At 36.6% G+C, this 23,049-nt stretch overlaps 1 protein-coding gene across 8 annotated transcripts in view; it reads left to right on the forward strand.

Annotated features, from left to right (window-relative positions):
- The window catches only part of ANKS1B (ankyrin repeat and sterile alpha motif domain containing 1B), a 413,919-nt gene that overhangs the window by 183,525 nt on the left and 207,345 nt on the right, over nucleotides 1-23,049 (forward strand). For all 8 annotated transcript variants that reach the window (XM_048302483.1, XM_048302485.1, XM_048302479.1 and 5 more), the window contains exons 13-14: nucleotides 13,772-14,352; nucleotides 16,236-16,308. In XM_048302483.1, the coding sequence (XP_048158440.1) occupies nucleotides 13,772-14,352; nucleotides 16,236-16,308 (654 nt within the window). The remainder of the gene's footprint in view (nucleotides 1-13,771; nucleotides 14,353-16,235; nucleotides 16,309-23,049) is intronic.

Raw genomic sequence — 23,049 nt, forward strand, 5'->3', positions numbered from 1 at the left:
TAACTTTAAAATTCATAGAATGGTTTGGGTTGGAAGGCATCTTTAAAGGTCATCTAGTTGGACACCTGTGCAATGTGCTGGGACACCTTCTACTGGACCAGGTGAAAACCCCATCCAGACTGGCCTCAAATGTTTCTAGCAATGAGGCATCCACCACCTCTCTGGGAAACCTGTTCTAGTGTTTCACCACCCACACTGTAAAAAACTACTTTATATCTAGTATGAATATACCTTCTTTTAGTTGAAAACCATGACATACTGCTACAGGTTGTACTAAAAATTCTGACCCCATCTTTCTTCTAATCCCTGTTTAATTATTGAAAGACCACAATAATGTCTTCACGCAGTCTTCTCCAGGCTGAACAGCCTTGAGTCTCTCAGCCTGTCTTCGTGGGAGAGGTGGTCCACCTCTCTGATCATTTTTGTGGCCCTCCTCTGCACCCACTCCAACAGATCCGTGTTTTTCTGTACTGAAGACTCCAGAGCTGGATCCAATACTCCAGGTGGGGTCTCACCAGAGTGGAGTAGAGGCAAAATCACCTCCTCACCATAGACCACTCACATCTTGGTGTAAAGCAATACCTCCATCCCCACAATTAAGATGAAATATTTTTATTTTCTATGAGTCAATCTCTTTAACTGCCAAGATAAATTAAGAACTCATACCACACCGCTCAGAATTCTTACTTTCCCACAGGAGTTCTTATAGGATTAGCCATGTAGGGGAAGAATACTGCTCTGCAACCCTTCACCTGAGAACTGTGAAGTAAAGTCATACAGGTGTGTTGGTCTTTCTTTTCTAATAGTCTTCCTCAATTAATTGACTTCAAAAACTGACAAGAAGGATCAGACCTTGGAAATTACTGACTTGCTCTGAATCTTTGTCTTTGCTGTGATAAACATTGCTGTATTGGCTTCAGTATAAAGTGGGATTTACCTGATGTAGAAGAAAGATGCCATTTTTAAGAAGCAGGCAGTTATTTTGATTGAAACTTCTGCACTTCTCTGTGGTGATTACTGCATGTCTTGGGATTCTATAAAGTGACAAAAAAAATTGAAGTTCAGATTGATTAGAGATAATTTGAAAGCACTTACAAGTGACAAGACTTTTAGTCTTCATATTGATAGTCTGACTGCAAGGTGAACTTAAGTCAAGTTTCACTTAAAATTTACTTTTAAACTTCACTTGCCAATTTTCATATCTGTGGAGTTAGTTTTGGTTTAGAAACACATAGTATATCCTCATATATGTGTAGAAGGTTTTGGGGTTTTTTAAAACTTGTCCAAGTTATACTTGGAAGAAAGGAAGCTGCTTTCAAAAAAAAACAAAGGTATGTATGACTCTTTTCTCTCTGAAGATTTATTCTTTGTTTACCAGTACTGTAGCTGTCCCAGTGATTTTAAACTCTGGCCCACCAGGTGTTCTCTAAGCAAAGATTTTAATAGCTTAGTGCCTTCTTTTCCATCTAAAGACTTGAAGAAAATGCAGTTATCTGTTAACTGGGTGTCTTGGGGTGACTTTATGATGTGTATCCCATATCGCTGCCCTATGCCCAGAAATTAATTTTTGTGCCTTTCTATGCCTCTAAACTGAGCCTGAGAGGGGGAAGGAAAAACTGAGCAAAACTTTTTCAAAGCAGTTTGCAGCTTGTTCAAGGTCACACAGAGATAGTGCTTTTTTTTCCAGCCGCGGCAGGGGAGGGAGGAAGCAGCCGGCTTGCTGCTTTCCAGTCAGCTTTTGGCCAGTGGTTCAGCTTCTTTTTCTCCGGAGAGAGACTGAGAGTTGAACTTTTTTTCCTTCCCTGGAATTTCGGATTTTCTCCCTTTTCTGCTGGATTGCTTCAATATTAGAACACATCAGGAGGACTTTCCACCAGGCACAGAGGGCCTGGCCCTGGGCCAAGCCCCAGCTCTGAGGAGACCAAAGGGAGGACTCGAACGCTTTTCCAGGTTTTTTCCTACACAGCGGAACATTTTATTATTTAGCATTATTTTCTTTTCCTGTGTGTTTGTTAAATAAATAGTTTTTATCTCCTTCACTTTCCTTCGAGGAAAATTTCTTTTTCCCGAACCTGGTGGGGAGGGATGGTGACCTGCCTTCTCTCAGAGGATAATATTTTAAAATTTGGCCAAACCAGAACACTGGGCTAGAAAGAGGCCAGTACACATGACCCACTTGGTAGGTGACTCCTTGTTCATTTAAGAACTCCTGTCATTCTCCTTGGAAATACCTAATGCATGTCATTTATTCCCACTACCCTCATCAGCCTTCTTTCATTTAGGTTGGTGCAAACAGGCAGAATAATTAACTAACTTAATCTAAAATGCTAATAACACTATCATTTTCAAGGCAGCCTATTCCAGGAGTGACCATCTTTACTTCTTTTTTTTACTGTGCTTCTTTATAATAGGTGTTTCCATAAAAATGCTTTCAGGGAACCAGCATTGGCTAAATACTAGACATTTCATCTTTGTATCTTCATAAGATTTTTGCAAGCTAATTAAAAAAAAAAAAAACAAGCATAAAACCACAATGCACATTTTAAAAAGTCCTTTTTGGGACCAACTGTAATTTGAAAGTCTCATCAAGAGTTTCTGGGTTTACTATCTGTGGTCATCAGAATGGCTTCTTTCTTTCCTCCTGTTCTCTCTCTGCCTTCCCTTCTTCTCTCTCTTTCCTATTTTTACAAAAAAAAAAAAAAAAAAAAAAAAAAAAAAAAAAAAAAAAAAAAAGCATTTTCCCACTTTTAATCGGAAAAGTGATTAAAATGTTTTCATGGTAATTTCTCATTATTTCAACAACAAAATCTAGAAAAAGAAAGAAATCATCTGCAGATTCTTTTTCTGATATATCTCTTACAATGCTATCTGATATGCTGAGCTGCTAGTCATGCTTGTTTGCTTTTAGAAAGAGAGCAAAAGTGACTTGTTTAAATTTCTCAGGAGACCCCGATCACCTTATTTCCAATTTATTCCAAATGAAGAACATGCTAATTAAAACAACTGTAATATTGTTTCTGCAATTTTTTGTTACTTAGGATTGACTTAACGAACTACTTCTGCACACTCATTTCTCTTGGGTGTGTGGTAAGTTAGGTAATTTGCTATATCTCTTCACCTTGCACTTGCAAGGAACTTCCCTGTTGATGGAGAGTCTTCCCATCCACATACCTAGAAAACATGATCTGTTGTCTCTTCATCTCTTCCTCGGGTGAAATGTAAGAACACTTGCTTAAATAGCAGAAATACATAAATGATAGGAGGATCAGATATGCCTGGTTTGAGTCCTTAGTTTGCAGGTAAACATAATTATTGATGATACCAAGTGTAACATAAATAAATTAGAGCAGAATGAAGCAATAATAACATCCTAGGGCTGCCTTGCTTCAGATGTATCTGGTTTAAGGACCTAATGAGCTGTTATCACCTGTCTTGAAGCATTGTAGATGTTAAGTAAATAACTCATGATCAAAAAAGGTGTTTTCTAAATCCAAAGTATTTAATTACATAGTAAGGAAGTTTCATTTACTTATTAAAGATGTGCCAATGACTTGATGAGGTTCTTTGGTAAGGAAGAGTTTTCTACCATCTATTATTCCTGGTGTTCTGATCAGACTGTTACCTGAACAGAATCTGGTCTATCAATTATGGGACTAGAACGGTATCATTCCCACAAATATTAGTCTATTTTCTGATCCCTTAGACTCAGTTTCTGTTTTCCTATTTACAGTTCCTGGACTCTTAAAAAATTTATGTATGTATTTCTACTGGTCTGGAGGATGTTTTTGAAAGCTGTACCATCTTAGTGCTTTCAGCTTGATAAATTAGTCCTCTTTATTAGACCATGCTAATATTTATTATCCTCATGCACATTATTACCCCTACTTAAGAAAATATTATTCTTAGTAGGTGTAACATATTAGAAAAGCAGAGCTATTTGGTGCCTGAGGGGGATATCTGCCTGCTGCATTTCAGAGGACAGCTGACCCTTATTTTGCAGAGAACTATCATCCTTTCATGAACGGTAGAATTCTGTGGGAGCAGCTGAAGGTGCGGCCAGCACCTCTGGATCATTGCACTTCTTTCATAGACTGTCCCCAGATCTGGCTTCAGCAGAAGCATTTCTGTGAGAACCTCTAATCCATCTCAAGCAAAATAAACCAGGTGAACTCAACTAGTCTACCCAAACTGTGGCAGCTGATCAGCCCTATAAGCAGATCAGAGGCTGTTATTACACCCAGCTTTGATTGTGTAGCTGTTGAGGCATCCCTTCTCTCTGAAGAGCAGTTGGGTGAGTGATAACATTTTCTGTTGCCACAGCTATTCATTAGATGAAACTGTCCTCTAACTCTTCTGTAATCCTAACAGAAGATAAATCATTCAGGGTTTCTATGTGTAGTATTTGTGTTGTGTGGCTTTCCAGCCAGTTGTGTAAGAGGGGTTTTAATTACTTAAAACTGTGCCTCTCTGTCTCTGTGGGAGCTTCTACCCTGCAACTAGTTGATGATTCATACAATTTCTCATAATATTTTAGCTTATTTGATTGTGTTTATTTAGTAGGAGAACTTAATAAAGTGTTATTTGTTATGGAGCATGAAAGTTTGTAATTGTCTTCCAACTCTGCTCCCCGCTCTTCCATGTCTGAGCAGCTGTAGTCTAATGGTTGTTTTTCCTTTAGCTATATCTAAAATTGAGCAAGTGCTTTTCTGCATCCTAGCAGCTTAATAACGCTACACATTGACTCTCCTAGCAGTATTAGTTAATTCAGAGCAGGTTAATTCCATGTTCCAAATGGACATATATTTCCAAAATATCCTAAACTGATACCTGGGGTCTGCCAACATTTCATGCTCTGTGCCGCTCAGGTAATCTGGCCTCTTAACCTGATGGCTGTTTTGGTAGAAGTATCAACAATCATTACTTAAAATAGTAACAAGTTTTCAGCTCCTATCTAAAGTAAGTGTGTGTAAGTCATCTGAAGTGGGGTGTGTGCACATATGAAATTATTTATTCTACAGTAAAGGATTCTTTGAGATGTATTGTCTACATCTACCTTCAGTACTCCTTGTCTGCTACCCTTTGACCTCTAAGAAACAATTTATGTGCTAAAACAGATGTCTAGACCAACTTGGATACTACAAATACTGGTTCTGACCTCTTCCTGCTTCACAAGAAAGACAAGGTTTTGCAAGCTGTGTGTCACACCTGTCAGCCCTTGCAGTCACGTTGGATACCCTCTAGTGTCTAAAATGGCCATGTATGTCTGCGTTTAGCTGCCTGAATCTCTGCCCTTCTTTTCACATCCGTTTTTAAGCATTCTGTGTGTATTACTTTTTAAAGTAAATACAGTTATTTAAAGTAAACAACTTTTAGAGATTGTCAATATGCCTAGAAAGTTACTATTCTTAGCTAAATTATTTTGCACATAATTGTGTAGATTTTTTTAAAGATCATTTATGTTTTGTAAATACTTTTCAAAAGAATTTAAATCGTTCTCCTCTCACGTTTACAACCCCCAAATAAGTCATTAGGAGAAAGTAAATACAGTTAATCTATTTTTTATTCTCCCACTTTCCCCACTCCATATTTATAACTAAAAAGATGTGATGAGTTGCAAGCTTCCTAAAAGACTATGATTTTTAGTGATTAGTTTCAATACAGTCACATGTAAGCAATTACATAAAATTTCAGTAAATGTTCCACATAGATTTGAAAAGCTGGATGTAATTTTCCATGACTGTATATGTACCTACATCTAGAACTGAGTTTTCATTCTACAGCCAGAGATATTTTCTAGACGTTCTTAAATTTTGTACGCTTTTGTCCCTTACAGCTTTATTGCTACAACCGAACAAGAGTTTTAGCAAAAACTGGAAGAGGCCATTTGGGATAGGGGGCCTTTATTTTACATTATTTCTTGTGAAAACACCAATTCCATTCTTTCTGGATTTGAAACATAAGTTGAAACAGAGCATAGGTCTTTTATGTGGAATGAGGAAAGAGACAAGATGAAGTATCTTAAAAATACTACTCCGATCAGAAATACATTCTTTACTAAGATTAGAAAAGATAAATGTATGGTCAGTGCAAATGACAGAACATACACTTTGTTTGCTTTCTGGTCGTGTCTCATGCTGGGGGAAACTGAGTTGTTACTAGGGCAAATCATTCCTTGTAAATGACATTGTTGTGCAACGTCTCCTTTTAGAAACATTATTGTAAGAACCATCCATTATTTTTTACTGGATTTTTTGCCTTGAATATTAGTAAGTTTTGTTCCCACTTGATGGAGGAATTTGTCATTCCTTCTTTGCATGTGTGAAATATCAGGAGTGGAACATGTAACAGGGTTTTTTACAGTCTTCAACAAAAGGATATGGTTTCAGAAGCTCATCTATCACATTGATATTGCTTTACACTGATTTTGGTTATTGTCACCAAGTTTTCCTCTTGACTTACTCTTCCCTGCTGTACTGTATTGTCAAATTAACATGTACTTTCTGAGCACATCCACAACCCACTCAACTGCTTTCTGCTGCAAAAAGAGATCACCACAGAATTTCTCAATGCGATTATATGTGATCTTTCTGCAAAATTACATTTTACATCCACTGCCATTCATCTCTCAGAATTTCTTACGCAAGATTCACTGAAAGTTGCAAAGAAACACTGAGATGTTTATTTTTTTTACTTTTGCTGCATGGCAGAGCTAAAAAATTCCAGTAGAATTTTAGCTTGAATGTGAGTCTTAAATTTGTCCACTATTTCACCTAAGGGGTGTTGACCATTATTTTATCTGTCTGATATGCTTAGTCCATAAAAATGTTAGCATGTTATTTTTCTGAAGAATCCTTATTTTGATGTGCAGGCATAAGGCAGAATTTTGTGCTGTAAAATGTGATTGTTCAGGAGAGCCTGTCTGTCTTTAAGATGTCTAGGAACCATGCCTTATATAGTCACATAGAAAGAAATCCTCATGGAAACGGCATTATGGAGGTGGCAGCTGCAGCTCTTTATTTTTGTCTGTGTTGAATTTTGCAGTAAAAGGTTAACCCTTTATGTGATTGTGAAAGTTACATTTCTGTCCTCCTCAAATATGGAATATACATGTATCAAAAAAAATTTCTGAAGATGTACAGAAGAGTCAAAACAGCTCAATAAGAGCTAAAATTAACTCTGTTTGTACCAGATTACACTGCTATTCTGAAAATTTGGGAGAGGACTATATTTAGGCATTATAATGTGGTTGGAATTAGCAGTAATTACTGCCTAATATCCTTCCTCACCCAAAGCTTTTTTTCTTCGTTAGATGCTGGCAAGCAATGTTCAGAAAACTCCATATGGAGATTTCTTTCCCAGAAAATCTTTCTCATCTTTTCAGTTCCTATAGGTCATTGTGAAACTGATGAGGACAGTGAAACTATGAAGGTAGAGATAGTGAGGCAGTAAAACTCCTCAGTACAGAGTCAAGTGCAGACTGCGACACTAAGAAGTGAATTGGCAGTTTTGAAGCTTATAAGAGCAAACTCCCAACCCACAGAGACGCTCACTGTGATTTCTAAGGGAAGGGTTTTGAGAAGCTGGCGGTGTTGGAACCTGGGCACAGAGCCTGGAGTCCATCATCACCAACCTTGCCAACCACCTTCAGGTGGTTTCTCCAGATTTAGAAATAAGCAGAAGAAGAAACTGCAATCTGGACATTATAGCTCCTCTTGTCTTGTTGCTGGTGACAGTAGAAGCCCACAATCTTCATTACTTGCTTAGTAGTCTTGTTGTTCTGTCTCCCAGGTCCATAGTGCCTTGCTATTGCATTTACTTGAGTGAGCAAACATTGCTCTGCCTCATCTAAGATATCTGCAGCTGATGTGCTGCCATCAAAGAGCTGTAGCTTTGTCAGAGCCTGATGTTATTTGCTGTATGAAATAATGCCTTCCTGAATTTTTCTACTTCTGTTTTTAAATACTATGAATTTTCTGTCTTGCATCTTTTCTAGCTGATCATGCCCTTTTATATCACTTTGGCAATGCAGCTGATATCCTCACTACTGAGGGCATTCTACTGTCTGCAAAGCAGTCTTTACTATGCAAATATGCTTACCCATCCCTCTATAAGAGGGTAGTTTCCAAATATTACTCAGTTCTGACTGTTGGTTTTAGCAATCAACTGAATGTAGGGAAAAGGGAGTTGAGAATACATTTTTGGGCAGATATTACACATGTGCAAAGTGTGATGCTAAAAACATCTTTCTGGATCAAATGAAAAGAGAATTCGAATAGATTAATCGTGTCGCAATATAGTTGTTACCATAGCTATAGAACAATTTTCTAGTGGATTTTTATTTTACATTAGAAATTTGTGCCATGGCAACAGCAATGCCTGTTAAAGATCTTACTCTGTCATTATAATTTATCTATTACAGCTCTTTTCATTAGTGTTATTAACAACTGTTATTCTCCTGAATGTACTTTAGTTTGGAACATGGAATCTCTTGAGATACAAATGTGAATAAGACAATTTCCAGTTTTACATGAATGCAAAATTCACAATATTCAGTATGCTTCTGATTTTCTTAATGTGCTCTGCAGTCTTGGAGTCAGAAGTAGGAAAAAATATCTGAGTTTGATGAAGCATCTGTAAATTATAACTCTCGAATACTGAAAGTGAGAAATGGTATTCCATAGAGTTCTATATATGTACCACAAGCAACTGTGCTGGGGTGCATCAATGTGAAAATAAATAACTGATTGAATTGCAATCTTCTGCCTAAATACCAGTTTGGTTGTATATAAACTGGTGATAATAGCAACATGTATCTGTGGCTTTGAGATTATGGCACAACTGAATTTACTTGTAGTTCCAAATGTAAATATTTTCCTCGTAGCACAGATATGGCAGTATCACAGTGATTTTCAGAAGTAATCTGCTCAGATGGATAAGCTGTACGTGCACTTACAATAACGCTAAAGTTCTGTAGAAATGGCATCTGTTTATGTTTTGGTATTTATGATACTATTTACAAGTAAAAAGATAAAGTGGTAAGAAAAGCAGTATCTGGTAAGGAAGCAAGATCTCTTTCTGTTGGCTTTTTTTTTTTAACTACAAAAATAAATGTATTTGCAAAAAAGAAAAAAAAAATATTTATACACTGAATGCTTCTCTCCACTGGGATTCAGTCCAAGAGCTTGAACTTTTCCTGTTTGCTCTCCCTTGTATTCCCATCCTCTTTCCTAAAGTCCCTTCTCAGAAAGCTTACTCAAATGCCTGTGAGAAAAAAACTCTGGCATTATTAAATGGCTGTTCACTGAGTATAGACCTAGGTGATGTAATTGTTTATATCACTTCTTAGTGCCAGTTAAGTTGGTTGAAATAATAAGAAATAAAAATAAGAATTAATAAAAGGTTCAATAGCATGGGTTTTTTTCAATACACAGCAATATTCAAAACAAGAATTGTTTTTATATGTTTAAAAACAGAAAATAATATATAAAATATCACATTTTGTGCATTACTACTAAACCTCAGGAGAAATATTGGTTTTAGTATCATTTTTCTTGAAATTGATGATAGAAATATGCAACAATAAGAAAAACCACTTATCTCAGAGATGGGTAATTATTAAAAGCTAAGATTTAATTTTTTTTATATAAAGTTGACTATTTTTTCAAGGATGTAGTAGTACTATTATGTTATCCTGTGTACAGTTTTTCATACTTTAAGTTCTTGAGATGGAGATCGTGGATATTCCCATGAACAATGAAGCTCCATTTTTAGCTATTGGTGCAATTTGAAGGCATTATTTAACATCTCATGTTTCAGTTCTTAGGTTAACAAGAAAGAAAAGCTTATGCTGGCAAATTATTTTATGATTATATGTTGCATGGTTTATTTTCTTTCCTTCTATGATTTCTGTAGAACATGACAGTGAGTGGTTGGCTACTATACTGTTTAGAGCAGCGCTATAGTCCATCTCTGTACTCTCCTTATTTGCTAAACATAAAAGTATTAAACATTAACTACATTAGGAAACTAAAATAATAATACAAGTCTGTATTCAAAGAGCATTAGCCTCAACAGTTACCAGTTCAAAAGTCAAAAGATTCAGAATTATAATTGGCTCATTAAAGTGTCAGTTTGAAGGGATGTCTGGAGGATTTCTAGTCCATCCTCCTGCTTGGAGCAGGACTGTCATCATGAGATCAGTCATGTCTTTTCCTAGCCAGGCCTTGAAACCCTCCAAGGGTGCAGATGGCACCACTCTGGATAACCTATTTTAGGGCTGCAGTGCAGCATGCAATGCTGCTTGCTTCTTAACCTTCATCATGACCACATGGATTTTTTTTTTTCCCCTGACAGCCCCAGTCTTTTTTGTTGCCTGGTATAGATGTGGTTTGCATTGCTCAAAATCATGGGGTGAAGAAGGTATAGCTATGAGATCTTTGCTTACTTTGTCACATAATTAACAAAGCTCTTATTGAAAGCAAAAGATATCAAAGAGAAGAAGTGACAACTGAGGCAGCTGAAAGCAACAGAGAGAATACTCTGTCTCTGCCAGGGCTTTTATTACTCTGGTCAAGACAGATCAAAGTTTATCCAAGTAGCCATTAACAGTGTTCCTTGGTTTTTGAGTGATGAATTTGACACATTAGGGGTCTGATTTTTGGATCTACTGAAGTGAATAGTAACCATGCTTTGAAAATATTCAGTGTTAAAAAATGTTCAGTACTCTGAACAAAGAAAATCTTGAGAAATTTCAGATCAGATACCCAAACATTTGTACATTTTCAGCATTATATCCTTCTGCCTCATCTCCCATTTATCAAATTAGTACAGTATCACATTACAGTCTCACCTTAAAATGATACATGATTCCATATTTGTGAACCCCTTAGATAATGGATGTCATAAGAATTTGAGAAGCTGTTGAATAACTTGATATTCAAAGACGAGTTTAAGTGCTGTGCAGTAAATAGGTAATAGTACCGCTCTTTTGGAGCAAAGACAATATAAATCCCTGGAGATACTTAAAAGATGTGAAGATGTGACACTTGGGGACATGGATTGGTGGTGGACTTGGCAGTGCTGGTTTAACAGCTGGACTTGATGTTCTTAGAGGCCTTTTCCAAACTAACCAGTTCTGTGATTCTATGATACTATGAAAATGTTGAGGGGCATCTTCTTCATTAAGCAAACTTCATTCTGAACATTAAGTGAAACAGACAGGGTATTTTTGAAAACTAGTAGTGATCTTATAAAAAGTAGAATATAGATACTTATGTGTACACAGCACAGTAACTGCTGTGAAAGATCAAGCTGAAAAAGGCTCTTGTAGTATATTTGGAATCTTTGAATACATGGTAAACTGCTCCCACTTTGACTAACAAAAAAACCCAGAATTAATGTTTTGATATGTTGTCACTGCAACACTGCTGGAAAGTAAGAGACACACACACACACACTTTCTAGGGATCACTACATATATTTACTGACCACAGAGGAATGGGAGTTCTCAGTAAGAACTTCCTTTGTTTACAGTAGTAAATTGAACAAAATCAGGGCATGAGATGCCATTGGTTCTTGGCAGCCTGTACTGTTAAACTGTTTGGGTTTTCCCAGTCTTTGGCCAATACTGAATAGACCCACCTAGACAGTACCCAGACACAGTGCAAGTTTTAGCTGAGACCAGAGACTATTCCCAGTAATTATTTGGATAGGCTGCCTCTGTCTTGAGAAGGAGGAGAGTTCAACTTATAGGACATGAGCCTAGTAATTCCTTGAGATCCAATAGCTGTTGGCCAGTGCTATCTAGTAATATAGATGTAGCAAAGATAGTGAAATTCTTTCAATCCAGGTGTCTGTAAGCTTTTCTTTTTCCTGATTTATTCCTCCTGGTTTACGTTGTCCTGACAAAAATATTTATCTCTTCAATGAGTTCAATACACAGCTGTAAGATACCTGTCTGAAACATCAGAATAGGATTCAGTTCCTGACTGAGATATATAAATGTAGGTATTTGAACACAAACTGAATGCTGTCTCCTGTAAGTCACTGGCAGTGTAGTCAGCCCAGTTAACAGAGTACAGGGAGTGATAGGTTCCACTGATTTTATTAATCTAATCTCTGGCTATAGTGGGAGCTAACATGCTTCTTACCCGTGTAGAAAAATGAGATGTCTTAATCTGGAGCAGAGTGTCACCTGCTGAGTTTTTCATGTAAAGGAAAAGCACCAAAGCCAATAATTATTTGCATAATTTATTCCTCATTTTGAATTCACCTGCAAAATTGCAGACGTATGTATAAATCAGCAACTTGCAGAAATCAAAGAGAGAATGCCCCATGTCCTCCTTTTTTCCTGAATTTTTCCCCTAAACCAAAGCTTTCTGGGTTTATTGATCCCTTAAGCTCTATCATGTCCTACATTTAACCTTTCTCTGTAACACCTCACATCTTTTTGGTTGCAAAATGTCTGAAGTGTATATTCTAGTCACTTGTTTCTCAAAGAAGAAAAGTATATTTACTGAGGTTCTTGGAATTTAATCATATATATATCATATATCAAATATCTTTGATATTTAGACAAATAAGAAAAACATTTAATTTTATATTTTCAAGCTGCTGACTAGTAAAAGAGTTGATGAAGTTTTGAAGTACACGCCAAAATCTTTCTTCTGTCATTCATAAAGTCAAGCACTGCTTTCTTTTAGAAGGGATATTTTGAGATTTGATTGGGGTTTTTTTGCCAGCAGATATTTTAGTTAATCGGAGAAAACCGCTTAATATCTTTGCAAATTATGACATGATGCTGTGCTTGATTCCTTGTGGTAACTACTGCTGTGCACACAGTCCTACAGTTAGAGTCCGTCTAGAACATACAACTTCTAGCAAGACTGAGGTGAATTTATTTATCTTTAATGAAGTAGTTATACAGATGTGACCATTAGTGGGGACAGTTATTCTGACTAGAACATGCTAACTTAATGCCATGTTGATAGAGTGATGTTAACCACACCAGCACTTTAAGGGAGGCAACACAGGCCTATTTTCTTTTTCCCCTCCTAGTCCTTACAGCAACAAGTGTAAAAAAAGAGCTATAAAATTTTAATAATACACTCTGAACTGTACCAAAAAGTACATTTTCCTGCAGTTGCTTTTTGTGTATGTATGTGCTAAATTACATATAAAGCTTGTTTGAAAAGACTTGATTTTGTATTCTTTTTTCCCCTATGGTTATTATTACTATACTCAAAAGTTCCCAGAAATAAAAACAACACTCAGATCTAGTCCTTAGAGACTGTCAGTAAAAAGGCATTATAGTGTAAGTTCACTATTATTATAAAGACTATAAAAAGAAAAATTACTAAGAATACTCCTGACAATACTTGTTCTTCATGTATTTTACCACCTACAAACTAACTACCTAATTCATCATACTAAACTGTATAATTTGTGCACATTTCAACTCAATACAAATTAAAAGAGATATCATCAAGTTGATGGAATAGCAATGGCCTATATTATGTTATAAATTTTTTTTTCATGGAGTTTATATATAGCACTGAGCATTGTTGGCTGTTCTTCAACCAGTCAGGATAAAATAGTCAAATTTAAGATTTTTTTTTTAAGAGAATAATAATTCAGGTCATGTCATAATTGTCTTTTGTTTCTTTACATAAGAAACAACCAAGCAGCATAAAAAAGTAATTTTGAGGAAAGGTTTTGTAGTTTGAAGTATTTTATCACCCTTTTATGTTTACAAGGTACTCTCTCATTTCAGACCAACTTTGCCAGGGTGAAACATCCACTGAAAGTGAGCTTCCTGAAGGACACCCTGCTGAGCAGTTTGCAGGTTTACTTCATGGATCATCACCTGCATGTGACCCACCTGAAAACCCACTCCAGCTGTACAGCAAAGTAAACCCGTGCAGTGGGCCACTAGAGAAAAGCATTTTGAGCAAGAGTGCAGCACAGCAGATACAGCTACGGAAAGAAAGCAGCTCTGATCCTCCTGTTAAGAAAAAAAAGCCACCAATTGTAAACAGAACCATATTTCATACTAAAAATAAACCAGCAGAAAATCATACCCTGGTTGGCGCATCAAGGATAAGTGAACAATGGGTTATTACCACTGGGGGATTTGTGGAGCGAGCGTGCACGCTGGGCAGAATACGATCTTTACCAAAGACTTTGCTGGAAATGCATTTGTGCAAAAATGTTTCGAAATCTGATTCTAATCTTATCACCCATCCACCAAATGATAAAAAAGCAAGAAGCAATTGGAGTGAACCCACACCAAAGCCGCAGTGCTCCAAAGGAAATTCGGAGAGAACACCTTCCTTCACATCAGAATGGGAAGAAGTAAGTTTTTCATTTTTTAAATACTGTGGTCTTGTGAAGACGCTGTTGTTGTTTTCAGTTTCATAGACAAAATAAAAAGTGAATCTTCCAAAGCCTCAGAGAGAATGTCACAGTGTACTCCGTGATAGCTCAACAGCTGGCACAAAATGTAAAACATTTCTGTTCAAATGCTGCCCACTCAATAAAGTCTATTGTTTCTGTAGTGAATGAAGTTAACCAGAAGTAATTCTGCAATTTTTTGTGGCACTGAAATTATTGTCTACTAAAGCCCTAACTGACACTAATAAAATTGGTAAAATCCTTACTAACTGTGCCTATTGTTTATAGACTTGCTAATTATTTCCACCATGGCAGTGCCCATCAGCAAGAGCCAGGAGAAAATGGCAGCAATAGAGTTGATTGTGCATTCTACAAACCCTCCTTATGTATCATATCCTCTAGCTGGTATGTAGCCTGTGTACTAAATCTTGGCACATACCTAACTGCTGTGTGAAGTGGGAGTACTCTTAGAGCTGCAATGAATTCAGGACTACTAAGAGAAATTTCCACACTGAATTTGTAGTGCACATGCTTGCTCATATGAGAGATTTTATTTTAGGTTTAGAATTCAATTTAAATTAACTTTTAGACACCTTTAGGTTTAATTTGTTTTTCCTGTGCTGAATTTCAAGAATGTAAATGGTTTCTCATAGACACAGAAGTTCCCACCTCATGGAGGTAAATTAAGTCTGAAATGTTTAGGTCTTTGCTGTTCCTACAGAGAAGTGAGCAAGTTCCTTTTAAAACTACTACAATGGGGAAATGCATCTATCTCCAGGGTGCTGTTGTGTTCAGAAAGAACCCAGAGTTTGATTATGCGGTTGGTTATTTTTCTAGGAAAGTATTTCAAGCTAGCCTAAATTTCTGATTTGATAGGACATTTTAAAGCACTTTTTATTGTAAAGGAGACACTCTCTCAGTGGAAATGTACTAAGGATATCAGGTTTTGATCTTTACAGCTTGGATATGTTATGATAAAATCCTGATTAGAGTCAGGTCCAGGTTTGCCTTTCTACATGGTCATCAAGGTTTGGTTATTCTTAAGAGTAAAAAAAGTGCAGTTTATATATATATATATATATATTATGAATTCTCAATCTGCAGATTCTGTCATAATTCCTAGACTTTCTCCTGTCACCAGTGACTAATACATACTTTTCCTACTAGTCCTAATATTAGGCTTATTAAAGTGTGTCTCTCTTTGTCTACCTTCTTAGTCCACAGCAACCTTTTGAATTACCTTTTGTTTTGTTCCATTCTTACAGAAAATAAAATAGATATAATGGTTTTGACCTAGTAAGTTCAATATACCTTAGAAACTTGTGAGTAAGTTTTGAGATCGGTGCAGTGCTGTTTCACAGAGAATGTTGTTTTGCGGTATGTGGGGACACAGCTGTGTTTGTACCTATTCAGTGCCCGTGGGGCAGATGGAAAAAAAAGGGGGCTAGGAAATTCTCTGGAAATATTAATTGAACAATTGATTTAATTGTGTGTATTCTAAATACTTTATAACATGCAAGTTAATATTTTTTATTCATTAATATTATTGCTTAAATAAACCACTAGTGGTTATACCTAGATGGCCAGAGTCATCAATATGAAAGAAACTTACCATGGAAAAAGAAATACTATTCCCAAGCTTTAGTTTTTGCTAGCATACAAATATTGCAAAATAAAAATCAAAGTGGAGGAATTAATTGTCTACCTTTGATTTATGCGTTTTCACAATTTCGATTGTTGTTTTCCTAATGAGAGTAATAATGCTATAAATCTATGCATGAAAAGCTAAACTAAAATAATGAAGATGGGATCCATCAATTGTTTCACTGTTCTCTCTTTTGTAGATTGATAAAATCATGAGTTTGATAGATGCTGGAATTAATACTGGACTGGGGGAGATGAAAGATCATGCTACAAGTAAGGAAAAAGAACCAACTACTGTTTAATTTTGACTTAATTGTCCATAGGGAAACTGTGGATAAGACATTGCTAAGTAAACCTCTGTGCTGAAATCATCTGTAGGTATTTGAATAACCATGAACAGAATCTATGTTGTTTACTGTTAGGGATGCATTAGGCCCTGTGACCTGGAGCTGTTGCTTTAAATAGCATCTTGGAGTCATTAATGTTGTTTTGAAATCTTACCAGACAAAATACTCCATTAATGTCCTTGTGCTGAAGCTTTTCTTCTAGGGGGGTATTTTACAATCTTTTTCAGATGAGGTTTTGTTTGGAATGATGGAACTCTGAGTATATATAATCCAATAACTGCTGACACTTTTTAAAGTATTGTATTACATAATGCTTCTTCGAAGAAATATTTGGCACAGGGCTGAAAATGTTGCTGACAGCCAGTGACTGGTGTTAGCAATGATGGGAAAATTTGCAAACTTTCCCTGCCATGGAGAATTCTAAGAACCCTAAGTAATGCCTAGCCTGTTGGTCTGTCAGCATAAACCTGTGCAACTGTGCTGATAAGAATTTTTAAAGCATTTTACTATGTCTTCTCCCTAACTCATGGAGGGAAAACTGACTTGCATGTCCGAATAATTTAGTCCTGGGGCACAGCTGTGTTAGCTCACCTGTACTGGTACATCCCTGCTAAAAATTGCATTGGGTTTATGTGTAGGGCAGGATGTTATGGACCTTATAGCTTAAAGTGTGGAAAAGGATATATTTGAACAGCTGTCCATTTAATGCAGTATTACATAAATACAGGATGAAACTGTGTCTTATCAATTAAATATAATTGACACAACTATTTTAACAGCAGCTTACAGTGAAAAGGGGATCTTGGATAAAGAAAAAATAACTGAGTGCAAATATAATTGCAGATAAAACAAGAAGATTCAGCTTATTTTTCTTCTAGAAAGAGTAAGGGGCAGTATCATGAAAAGTGGTAGGCATGATGTACTGGCAGTCTGTTCTTTCTTACTGCAACTTGCAGTGTTGGAAAACAGAATTATTTGTAGGCAAACTCTACGTTAGGAGATAGTGAATAATTTCTGAAGCTATTATAAATAATTCAGGATTTTTTGCTTATTATATTTTATCCTGGTAGTTGTACTAGGTCTGCTGGAGATGGACTTATCTTTCCCATAGCAGCCTTCATGGTGCTCTGTATTGGTAGCTAGAAAGGTGTTCGTTCACCTGTCAAACACCCCAGTGTTTTGGCTACTGCACAGCAGTGCTCACCCAGCACCAAGGCTGCCTCTCCAACATTCCCCCCTCACCAGTGGGGAGAGGGTGGGCAGGATCTTGGGAGGGGACATACCCAGGACACGTGACTCAAACTGCAAAGGAATATTCCATACCAGACAAGGCTGTTCAGCAATAAAAGCTAAGAAAAAGGAGGGGAAGGCTGGATATCACCAGCTGATAGGAAGTAGAGAATAAATCTTTTGTTTTCCTTTGGTTTTGCTGTATTAAATTGCCTTTATCTTGACCCAAGAGAGTTTTGTTCTGTCTTGTTTTCTGCCCTGCCCTGTCCTGCTGAGGAGGGCGGTGAGAGAGCAGCTTGCTGGGCACCTGGCATCCAGCCAGGGTCAGCTTCCCACAGTAGCACACAGGCACCAAAGGCAAAATTGGGTGTAGGGTAAGAAGTTGCACAGCAAGTAAGAGGTATGAAAAGGAGACAATAGCAACAGACTGTGTTTGCAAATTTCCATAACTTAGTGATGTGTAAATACTACTCTATCTGTTCCTATGATTGACCACTGCTTTTCTTTTTCTTTTTTAAGATCAGAAAATACCTCGTAACTCTTGTCATCAGCCATTTGGTGGCTTCTACTGCATACGTTATTTTTCTTGACATTCAAATATGGCATTTGGTGTTTCAGCTCTTGCACCTGGCAGAACATCTGCTCTGCTCTTTGCTTTTCCCAGAGTGGACATTGAGTCCCAACTTTCTATTCAGTGTGCAGCTTTCTGAACACCAACATTTTTTTCTTCCTGTCAACTACTTAAGGGTCTTTAGCTAGTTTAGGATGATAATTTGATTTTGCTCTTAATTAAGAGATCAAGCTACAATCAATCAAAATACAGCTATTTTTGCATAAATATGAGGTTTTTTAGTTTTTACTTGAATATATGTGGAAAAAGGTTATCCAATAAAGCTTAAAAATAATGGTTTTAGTGTTCAGAGTGTGTAAGTTGAAGAAACTTCTACTCTTGAACTGAAAGCATCTAGATTATTGAGCACTGTATTCAGTAAACTTCACTTGTCTAATAACTTTTTAGCAAGTAGGAAAATTTCTGATAATATTGAAGAGCAAATTTAGCTTCCTATGGAAACCTTCATTTTAGGGTGTGCTTAGTCCTGTATGTCATATTATACTTTAGTGTTTTTATCAACTGCTAATAAAAACAAAAATATATACAATTCAAATGCAAGTACTCTATCAGTCATGAACATAAAGAGCTTTTTGTACTACATAGTATCTCATTCTCAGTGAAAAATATTTGAGAGGAAGTATGTCATATACTCATAATTAAATAGCTATATTTAAAATTAGACAATGATGACATCTTGTGATTAAATTCTTGAATGGACTTGCCAGAACTTTGGCCTGTATTTTCCTCCTGATGATATCTGAGAAGAATTCTCTTATATCTCCAAGGAAATCTCTTAAGAAGCAATGAGAGGAACAGTAAAAGGAGAGATTCAAAAATGAGTATGCTCATGAGGACTTCATCTACAGCATGCATTCAGGAACAAAAAAATTAAAACCAAACTTTCAGTTTGGTAGAAGTACAGGTACTGGAGGAGTGAGCTTAAAACTACAGAGAGGAAGATGCCTGTTGATGTCCTCTGACAAATCAAAAGCAGGACTGCTGACCAGGAAGCAAGTAAGAACAAATCTTGATAACAGACAAAAACCCCAAACACAAGAAATACAAAATCTCTGTTACCAAGAGGAAGTAAAAGATGCTGCTGGCTAATGATCTTCTACTCAAGATGGTGCAGAAACATCTGCAACACCTGGCACTTAAATTATGGCTGATATGTTTCTTCACAAGAGTCAAATTTTGCCAAATTGCAAAGGATTGCACCAAGCATTAGCATAGGATAAAGAATAATGGTACTACTAAGAATTTTCCTAGCAAATCAAAAGTTCTTATCAGCCTCTGTGGCAGTGAATAAAGAGGTTGAAGATTCAAGATAATATTGTCTCTTATCTCATGTCCAAGTCTAGCATCAGTCAGATACACCCTAAATATAACTCTTCTCCCTCCTGAGAGAAGTTTATAATGAGAACCATTTGGCAAGAACAAAAATCATAGTCTTAAATAAGGCAACTTGAACACAGGTCTCATCCCTGGGATTATTTAAAACGATTTAAAAAGTGACTAGAGAAAGTAAAGGGTCAGCTTGCAAGGTATCTTAGCAACACATGCATGTAGAGACATGTCAGAAATGACAAAGCACTCAGTGAGATGCAGCCAACAAGATTTAATATAACATAATAATATCAATACATCAATAGATAGAAGAAGAACAAAGAAATATTCGGCACATAAGAGAGCAACTGGAGGAAAGGAAAAGGTGCATGGAGAAGGTGCAGCATACAGTGAAGGAAAAGCATACAGTGATTTTTTTTTATTACATGAGTTACTGACAAGGTTGTTGGTGAACATATGACATGCACAGTTAATCCTAGACCTTGAACCTAAACTGTAGATAAGGAAAGAACAGACTGTATAGGTTAGGTGGTTAGGTTTCTTAACTATCTGCAAAACTTAGGCCTATTAGTGGGTTTCTGTGAGATTTCTTGAAGGATATATCAGGTACCAAAAGACTAAATGAGAATGACATAGAACTTATCTTTAAAAGAGGAAAGGAAGAAGAATATGGGGAATTATTTTCACTTAATAGGCAAGTCAATGAACAGATATAGTACTTTAAGTAGCTAGAGAATAACAAAGAGATAAGTAATAAACAACATGGATTTGCCAAGAGCAAACCTATTAAAGCTATCCAATTCCCTTCTAGGAGTGAATATGAAATTTTGTAGGCAAGGGAAAAACAGTAGGGGTCCAGTATTTGGACATCATTTAGGGTTTTGACGTCTCGTGTTTTCCTTGCAAACGAATTAAGAAAGCATGAGCTTGATAGAAATAATGGTAGGTCAGACAGATGTACATGGTAGGTCAGACAGATTAATCTCATTCATAATGTCTAAATTCAGAGTTCTGGAGTGTGGACTGCATTGAGCACATCTGAGCCACTAATGCCGAGTTAGATAAGCAGACGCTTTTTTGTTATTGTTCATCATGTCTAAATCTCTGAAGCATGCAAAATGGCACTGGGAGTGCCTTAGAGGACCTCCTCAGATGCAGCTGTCTAAAACTACCTAATATTAATCTCCCTCTTTTCCTCAGGACAAAATTATAAAGGTGATATAGTGAAGCATCCAAATAGATTATTAGGAAGATTATAACTTTGGTTACGTTCAGCAGCATCTTCAATGCTTTTGAATATTTGCCAGACTGAGAAGGAATAACGCTTGGGATGTAACTGACCTTGGCTTGAGTCAGAGTGGAGTAGGTCGCTGGGTTATGCCCCTTTGAGTCTATTTTGTAATGATTCTGTGACTACTGTGATAACAGGATTTAGAAGGAACCTATCTATAAAGTAAAAAGAAGAAACACTACAATTTTGTATTTTCTTTGCCTAATTATAAAAAAAAATTTTTTCAACAATAAGAAGTCTTTCAAGACATACCTAGCAGTAATTCTGTGTTAGCTGGAGCTTGGTAGCTGTTTGCAGGTGCGTGACTCAGAGTTTACTTGTATTTGCAAACCACTTGGAAGGGAATAATCAAAAAATAATCTACTTCAAAAAAACCCAAACTAACATGGGTAATGGATATCATATCATCATCATGATTAAAGCTAGAATTGTTTGTCAAATCAGACCAATTAATATAATGACTAAGAAAATAATTGTTGAAAGTCATTCCACATCCAAATAGTCAACAATCATTTTAGGTTTGTGCGAGGCTTTTGAGAGAGCCACTTCTGTCAAATATATTCTAGCACACAGAGGGTGATTTACAGCTTTATAATTCTACTAATCATAAATTCTATTTTGGGTGCTATCCATAAATGCACTAAACAGTTGCTGTGTGTATACAAGTCAGGATATTTTTCGTCAGCTGGGCCTGTACCTACCCTTGAATGCTATCATTGTTCCACCTAGAGGCAGACAGGCTAGAGTTTACTGAATTAACTTAATTTTCTTGATCTAAAATTTTAGTTTGAATTGTAATATACTGAACAAGACTTTTTCTTACAGCTGAAATAAGCAAAGTTCTTATTGCATTTAGCAAGTTTGTATTTTACAGGGTTTTTTGTTGCCCTTTTGTGAGACCAGTGCCTTTTCCTGTGCTTGGAGATAATCCTAGCACCACATGCAGCATCTATGTCTTAATATCAATGTCAAGGCTACAAACCTTGCTCACTGACACAACCTGAGAGATTACCTTTCAAAGATTAATGCTGCTTTTTACTGGAAGAGATATATGAAACAGAATCACACTCCATGAAAAAAAAAGATTTTCAAGGGAGCTAGCAAATCTTGTGGAATATTTACTTAGCGGTGTGTATCCTCATGTCTAAAGCTTCAGAGAGACTCATGAGTTGGCTCTTTTAGGGCTGCTTTGAAAACAGAAGGACGCTGGATCCCTGAAGGCTGTGCCTGAGTTGACTGCACTAGCTGTATCTCATTTGAAAGCAGGACTGCACTACATTGTGCTGTATTCAGAATGAATTCTACAACTCCACTTTATGTCAAGCTTTTGCACAAATGAGACCTTATTCCTTCTCGATGTGCCCACTATATATTTGTGTTTCAATGTCATGTAGTGCCAGGGACTGACAGTAGGTCACAGAGCACTGTATTAGAATATATTTTGTAGTGTTCTTTCTCAAATCTTCCATTTCAGGATGAAAGTTGCAGACAGTCATGATACAAAAGCTATTTTCTTTGTTTATTTACCTTCTCTACTGGTATGACCAAGGCTATTATTGATGATTTCTCCTTTGCAGTATGGGGAAAATGTTAAGAAATCTTACATTTCAGATTAGTGAGTGAAGTGACTTTGAGCACAAAGATTTGGAAATTGAAGTAGACGTGACTTCAGCAGCTTAGGAAAAGATGGAATCAGGTGGGGCTACAGCCAAAAAAGCTGAATGAGAAGTGTAAGGGTTTGTGTTGTGCCCTGCACAGCTGTAATATAATTGAAATTGGGCAAAACTCTTGACTGCCTGAAGCTACATGCTTGGTTTCCTCTCTTCCTTCCATCTGCTCCACTGCCACTGCTCAGACATGAAGCCTTCATCATTCCTGGTGTGGTTCTGCCTATAAAAGCTAATATATAGCTATAGTATGTAAGTCAAACTTTTAACAAATGAAGACTTGTTTGGCTGGCCCTTTTCTATTTGCTGCCATATGGCTGCAGTTTTGGCAAAGTGGTTTTCCTCCAAAGCTGTTAATATCCTCCCTCCTCAAAGAGCTGAAAACTGATAAAATATAAGTACTTAATTAAGGCAGAATTTTAATTGGATATGTGTAGGCATGTTGGCATAAGGCAGATTTCACAGTGGTACATTATAGACTTAAAAGTATATATTTTTATTGTCATTTCATCCCTGTTT

Source organism: Corvus hawaiiensis, chromosome 4 (assembly GCF_020740725.1).
Source record: "Corvus hawaiiensis isolate bCorHaw1 chromosome 4, bCorHaw1.pri.cur, whole genome shotgun sequence".
NCBI classification, from domain to species: Eukaryota; Metazoa; Chordata; class Aves; order Passeriformes; family Corvidae; genus Corvus; species Corvus hawaiiensis.